Source organism: Centruroides sculpturatus, unplaced genomic scaffold (genome assembly GCF_000671375.1).
Source record: "Centruroides sculpturatus isolate CEXI.00-Female unplaced genomic scaffold, Cexi_2.0 scaffold1248, whole genome shotgun sequence".
Taxonomy (NCBI): Eukaryota; Metazoa; Arthropoda; class Arachnida; order Scorpiones; family Buthidae; genus Centruroides; species Centruroides sculpturatus.
The window spans coordinates 66,182-73,657 of record NW_019385387.1 but is presented as its reverse complement, the minus strand read 5'-3'; the positions used below and the strand labels follow the sequence as shown (position 1 = coordinate 73,657).

At 27.2% G+C, this 7,476-nt stretch overlaps 1 protein-coding gene across 1 annotated transcript; it reads left to right on the top strand.

Moving 5' to 3' along the window:
- The first annotated feature begins 240 nt into the window (after positions 1–240).
- On the top strand, positions 241–6,509 carry LOC111638402 (serine/threonine-protein kinase 17A-like). Its single transcript, XM_023384108.1, has 7 exons — positions 241–431; positions 507–719; positions 807–945; positions 2,615–2,768; positions 3,155–3,167; positions 3,502–3,681; positions 5,385–6,509. Exons 2-7 carry the CDS (start codon positions 616–618, stop codon positions 5,779–5,781), a joined length of 987 nt encoding a protein of 328 aa, XP_023239876.1. The 5' UTR covers positions 241–431; positions 507–615; the 3' UTR covers positions 5,782–6,509.
- The last annotated feature ends 967 nt before the right edge of the window (positions 6,510–7,476 follow it).

Here is a 7,476-nt window from a genome sequence, read left to right as displayed (position 1 = left end):
GTATCAAAAGTCGCGGGTTGTTTATCCTTTTCAATAAATTTTCGTCGGTATTTCTCGCAGTGTCGCTAGGAATATTTGGCAGGAGAAAACTATCTTAAGTGAGCGCCGAGCCAAAATCATTCTTCGGACGCTGTCTTGTTAAATTAAAGACACCCATTAACAAGCTTACGGCTCGCAGCATCTTAATATTCGATTCGTATTCGGTGTTAATGAACTCTAATAATTCCAATATTAAAATTTTCTTAGTAATAATAAAATTATGAAATATAATCCGTTAATCGGAGGAAATCTGTGCAAAAGAAAAAAAAAAGCTTTGAACTCTTATTAGCCTAATTTTTGAGCCGAGTACAAGGACTTTTCTGAAAGTAAATAAATATTCTTATGAAATCTAATGAAATTCTGCCAAAAATATAACCTATTAACTTCAATCGGTGAATATTTACTATTTTGTCCTTATTCCAAGTTTTAATAACACAATTAATGATGATTTTTCTAATTAATTATAGGGGTAAATTCGCTACAGTCCGACGATGTTGCCATAAGGAAACAGGCATTAAATATGCAGCCAAATACATACGCAAAAGACGAAGAGCGTCTGATGTTAGACACGAAATTATGCATGAGATATATGTTTTGAAATTGAGTGCAGTCTGTCCTAGAATTGTGCGCTTGCATGAAATATATGAAACGTCATCAGAAATCATCCTAGTTCTAGAAATGTAAGTGAATAAACAAACAAAATGAACAAATGTTTTATTTACTAATTTATTTTTAACAATGGTTTTTTTTATTATAAATCTGAACAGGGCAACGGGTGGTGAAGTGCAGCGTGTTTTAGAAGACGAAGAGGTAATTTGTGAAAGAGATGCATCGCGTCTGATGCGCCAGATATTGGAAGGACTGATCTTTCTTCACGATCTCAATGTAGCACATTTAGATCTTAAGGTATAAAAATATGTTGTATAATTTATTATCATTCTAGACTAGTTCCGCTCCGGGGTTAATATCGAATGTTTTTCGAGCCTTCTGTTTAAAAAAAAAAGGATATTATGATACCAAACCGGTTTTTTTCCCCGCAGTTTTCCCGGCTGTCCCATATCCAGTGGCCGATTTTAATATATCTGCCCTCGATTCTCCAAAAACTTCGATACGAGATGGATAGATGCTGGTAATAATAACGTGTAGAACCAAAATGTCCGGTATTAAGATTCCTATGCGTCTTGTATAGAAGTAAAACCCCCAAGGACTTAACATTGTCATAAACTAGCTCCAGCAATGAGGTCAGGGGTAAAAACCGATTGACCGAAAACAATTAATTTGCTGACTCTGCAAACTTCTTTAGCGATTCAGCGAAATTAAATTGAGCAAATGCTGATGCCGTACTGGAATGACCCGTAGAACCATTTTTCTGGCTTGTCGCAAGGACGTTTGTTGTTTTAACCACGCCTAAAAATTCCATCGAATTTTTTAAACGTTGTTTTTTGAAAAAAGAACGAAAAATTCCCAAGTAATGATTTTCCAGTTTATGACAGACGGGGAATGGTTTTCGTGCTAGGACTGATAACTGGTTGTTAGTGACCTTCTGTATTTGATACCAGAAAAAAGTTCATCCGCTTACGTCACGTATTCATTGAAAATAAGCTACTGTCTTGACGGCTCCATGGGGAATCCGGATTGACGTCGTTTTGGTGCCATTCAGTCGTTCGACCCTTTTTTTTCCCATGCTAGATTTTAGTATCTATTCAGCTGTTAACCAGTACTCCAGACTTATCGTCACCATCCTGGTTTATTTACGCCTTAATCAGGAAAACCGAAACTTAAAAAGGAAAAAAAAGAAGCTAAACTCATCGTAGAATTTTAAACACATTACTGATGATTATTTATTAGTTTACACTAAACCGCTAGACGTGAAATTTTCTTTTATAATTTACGGCTCGGAAACAGAATGCCTTAACTTTTTTTTTATATTACTTTTTTGGTGTTCATTATTTAAATAAAATTATTTTGAAAGTTAATTCTTTTCAGAATCTATAATATAATTTACTTTTATTATGAAATAAATGTACTAATGATGATAACATTAAACAATTGTCAGAATATGTTTACAGTTATTTTAATAATTGTTATCAATAGATATTTCGTGTCCATTTTTGATAATATGTTAATAAAAATAACAAATGATTCAGTTGTAAAAATATGAGCTTAGTTTTTCTTTTGGATTTACAATAGTTGTAAATATAGATTGTAGGTTGTATTACAAAACGTTACTTTATGTCCTTGATATACCCCCCCTATATCCTGTAAATTTTAGATAAGTAGTAGTAGTTATAATAGTTAGATAATACCAATTTCAGGAAATAAATTCCTTTCGCTTATAGGATTTTTATTGGATTATAATATATTTAAAAAGTTTTTTATATATACATATATATATATTTTTTCTGTTTACTGTTTAGTATGCTTTATATTATAACAATTTCCTTCTTTAAGTTTAAGGAAAAAAGAATTTTAAAAAATCTGTTCATTCACCTTTCTTATTAAATAGAATATTAAATAAGTAATTATATTTTTAAACATTTAAAGATTAAAAATAAATTTTAAAATTTATTTTCAGCCTCAAAACTTACTTTTAACAAGTGCGTTTCCCCAAGGAAATATTAAGTTATGTGATTTCGGTATTTCTCGTCTTATTACTAAAGATATCGAAATAAGAGAAATTGTAGGAACTCCCGATTATGTAGGTAAGACTAAAAAAAGATTATCTATTTAAAAATGATTTTGACTTTGTTCAGCATTATTAAGATTGACTTTTAATAGTTTTTAAGACACGAAAACATCTGACTAATTCAATGTTCAGCATCTTTCATTGTCAAGTAATAAAGAGCTTACTACTTTTGGTATTTTAAAAATCATGCTGACTGAACATCTGTCAAACAACTAGAGAGTTGTTTCACTTAGCATTTAATGGCAAAAGTCCAACACCCTTTCTGTCAAGCTGCTATACTTAGAAAAGACCTTGTCCATCTGGCAATTAGATGTGGAGTGAAAACTCTTCAAACATCTATACATGGACTTTTTACAAATCTAAAATAAAAAAAATAAAAATAGTCTTACTTATGATTATTTTAGTATTTTTGCTTTTTANTTCCTGTAGTGATACTTACAGAGTACATTGGATTCCTCCTGTATTAGCCTGACTCAAAACTTGAGTCAATGCTTTTGGTTTGAGCATTTTTCTTGTTTTAGCTTTACTTCAAGCAAAAAAATATCACAACACCTATTTATCTGTCAATTCACGTGATACGTAACGTTCCGATAACAGTGCCATCTAAAATTCTGTTAATTTTTCACTTAATTTTTAAAAATTTATTCTAATTTAACATGAGACAGTAACATAGGCCAAATTTAAATTTAAAATTTTATTATGGAGTTAAAACTATGTTTTTAATATTCGTTTATTTTAATTTTTAAAAATTTATTTATTTAATTTGATACTTTCAGGAGTATTGGTGTTTTAACATATGTTCTCTTATCTGGTCATTCTCCATTTGGTGGAGATTCAAAGCAGGAAACATTCTGTAATATCACTCATGCTCCTTTAGAATTTCCCCCAGAAATGTTTGCTAACATATCAAATGATGCCAAGGATTTTATTCAAAGGTTGCTAGTTAGAGAACCATGGTGAGTTAAATTTATTTTAATTTAGTGATACTTTATAGTTTTCTTCTTTTAAATAAATATTTTTCTTGTGTGTCCCTTAACAAAATAAAACTATTATATAATGGTCTTTTTTCTTTTACAAAGTGATACAATAAAATTGAATCTACTATATTGTTAATTGAATTTAGTAAATTTGTTTTTATAAATTTGATAAAATTTATCCATGATTTATTGAAATTGATAACATTTAATGAAAAGAAATGTTAAAACTTTTAAAATTTTAGTAAATGTTCAATTTTGAGCAATATTTGATTTAAAATTGTTAATAATAATAATGATGATATTTCATTCTCAAGCATTAGTATATAAAACATTACTTGTAATTCATTACTCAATGATTATAATTTAGTGTTTTTACTGAAGATTGTATTCATTTTTCACATACCTTACAATAATTGCTAGATGAATACATTTTTATGTAATGTAACTGTACGTGAAGGTCATATCAATGATAAAGCATGTTATAATCCTTTGACTTTTATCAGATATTGGAGTCAGCAATGAAGGTTGCATGAATGAAATAACAATGGAAATATGTAATGCACAGTTTTCCTTTCATAGTTTACCATTTTGACAATGAACAGTATTGCATAGACCAAGCTATGTAATATATTGTTTATTGTTTTATTTCAATCTTATAAAACTTAGAACAATGCTGAATGTGGTATGTAATGAACATGTCATTAGAACTATTAAAAATACAAACATTGAAGATTTTTATTGTAATTAATCATCAATTTTGTCCTCAAATTGTACTATCACAGATTTTAGCTAATTGTTTGTTTTTTCTTGTTTTGGCACATTAAACGAACAGTTATTGATAGCAAATTATTGGGTCAAGACTGTGTCATATCATTGTAAGTCAAATTATAAAAACTGAACAGTAGATTTAAGTAGCATATCATTATCTAAAAAACTGAAATTGTGATCTCTCTAAAGTGTCAATGGGTGAAGCATTAAATATTATTGCAAATAGCCATTCCATTTTCAAAGTGTGTGTGTGTGTGTATATATATTTTTAAGGAAAGGTAATTTATATATGACTTAACTTTTAAAATAATTAAATAACTAAACTTGATTATTGATGCTGCATAAATAAAGAGGTTCATTATCTGTGATTTATAATAAAAACTTTAATTGCATGATTTGATTTAAACTTCTAAATATTTACTGAAATGATTCATATTGGTACTATATTTATAAGATTGAAATAAAGTTGAAACTTATCAAATAATGACAAAATATTTATTCTAAATATGTATATCAGTCAACTGAAATCTCTGTTTTTACAGTATAAATAATTTTATAATATTATGTTTTATACTATATAAATATTTATTTTATAAGGATATACAGCTAAAACTTTAGAACAATAAGAAATCTTAATAAAATCTAATTTTGATTTAATTTCATTCTAATTTTAAATAATTTTTATAATGTATACTCTTATGATGATATAATTTTATTAATATATATTCTATATTACATCTAAGAATATGTTTAAACTAATGAAAAACAAGCTTTTTTCATTAGTTTAATTTAATTTAAAAAGTCAATAGCTATTTTTATGTCCACAGGAAAATACTCATACATTGTTAGTTTAGTTTTAGTTATGTAAGTTTTTTTTATAAGCAACTTTCTTTATTTGTTTTCTCTTCTTTCAGTGAACGCATGACTGCCAAAGAATGCCTACAGCATTCTTGGATTTGTGAGAAAACTGTGTTAAATAAGCCTATTCCTTCAGCCTCGTCGGCAACAAATACGGACATTAAGAATGGTGTAATAGAAGTTCCTCATCAAGTTTCTGCAAATGCAGAAAACATTTTGGATGAAAATTCAACTAATCCATTAATGCCATTATCTCAGCAACAAAATGAATTAATGGAAGAAAAACGATCGCAGTATATTAAAGAACGAGGATGTACAGAAGAACATCAACAGAATAATAGAAATATTTCTGAAATAAAAACTATGGTTGTAGAATTTAAAGGAATAGTTACAAATAGATTAATGTTTTCAGAAGAAATTATAATTGATGAAAGAGTTGGCATAGTGTACTAAAAAAATTTTTTTTCGACTAAAATATTAGAATAGTACCTCAGGCCATATACATCTAGTATTTGAACTTCTATTTACAAATGTTCGTAATAATAGGAAATTTAGAAATTTCGTCTGTATGCAACAAAATAGTTTCATAGTATGAAATGATCTTCCCACTTGTTCTTCCAGTCCTTATCTAAAATCCGAATTAAGAAATTTCTACCTGTAAAGTACAATATGGACACTGCCTACAAGTTGTTGATTTTTAAATATCATAATTGTGAAGTCTTCCCTTCAAATAATGTTTACCTTTTTCATAAAGATGGAATATTTTGTATCATATCTGCCAATTAACTAATCCATTTTGTGGCAATAATTTAAATGTAACAAGTTTAACAATATTAATATACAAATAATGTTATATCACGTGCCTTTCTATATTGTATAAACATTGTGTGCAAGACAGTTTGTGGACAATCACAGTCATACCAAGTTCATATATACTGTATATTATATATGTATAGCATACGTTGCTGTTTCCGACGAAAAGGAGTTTTGTACGATAGATAAAGTTAGAAAACAGAAGAGAGTTAAGAGATTTTGGTATTTTTTAAATGTTTATAATGGGAATGTTTTTCCTACTTTAAGGGGCTTTTTTTTTTATCTGAAATATTTGTTTTGCTTGCTTATTTATTTTATTTTTAATCACCCATTGAGGTTATTTGTAAATATTTATGTGCTTATTTAGTTTAAGCATCAATTTTAAATAAAAAAAATTATATATATATATAGAAGTTTTTTTTATTTTAAAAATACAACTAATAATAATTTTATACACTACTAGCAAATGTGAATGTTAAAAGTGCATGAAGTAATGTGAGATGAGTAAACTATTTTAGAACTAGTCTATATTAATAAAAATTTTAAATATAAAAGTTTCTATTTGAGATGATGATGTCCACAACCAAAAGATAATTTTGTAATATATTTAATGACATTACATATTGAAAACTTGCAATAGTTTTTTTTTAGAAATTTTTACTTAATGAATATTTATGAGTAAATTTGGAAATGACTAAATTACTGAAATTTGTTGCTTAACCAATTTAAATTTTGAAATTTCAAATGGTTTTGTCGTCATAAGTTTTTATCTCTTGATAACATATAATTCAAAAATATTTGAATGATTAGCTAGAAGTAAATTGTAAAGAAATTTTTAAAAAATTAATATTAAATACAATGTATATATAATTTAAAGAATTTTTTTTAATGGGTGTAGATTAATGGCTACTTTAAATAATCATTAATTTTTTTTTTTACATTTTATTGCATAGAATTACACACAATCTCAATTCTTTTATAAGTAAATAGGCCGAAAAAAATTTCGAATTTAGATCAAAAGCATTAATATTTAATTTTTTTCTTTTTATAAAGCAAATCCTGTTTCTAAGTGCACAATTATTTCTCAGTATCATCATCATCATCATATTCATTAATTAGTTCATTTTTTGAAGATGTATTCATTCGGTTACTTAGGATAAAATTAGATCTGTAACAACCCATTATATAAAACCTTCTACACATCTACAGTGTCTTTGCACTAGATTATGTATTTTTTCTTCTTTATTGTATAAATCATAATCATAAATATTAAAATGTACGAATTGTCTTACAAGATGATAATTTTTATCCTTAATTTCTTAACACTCGAGTGTT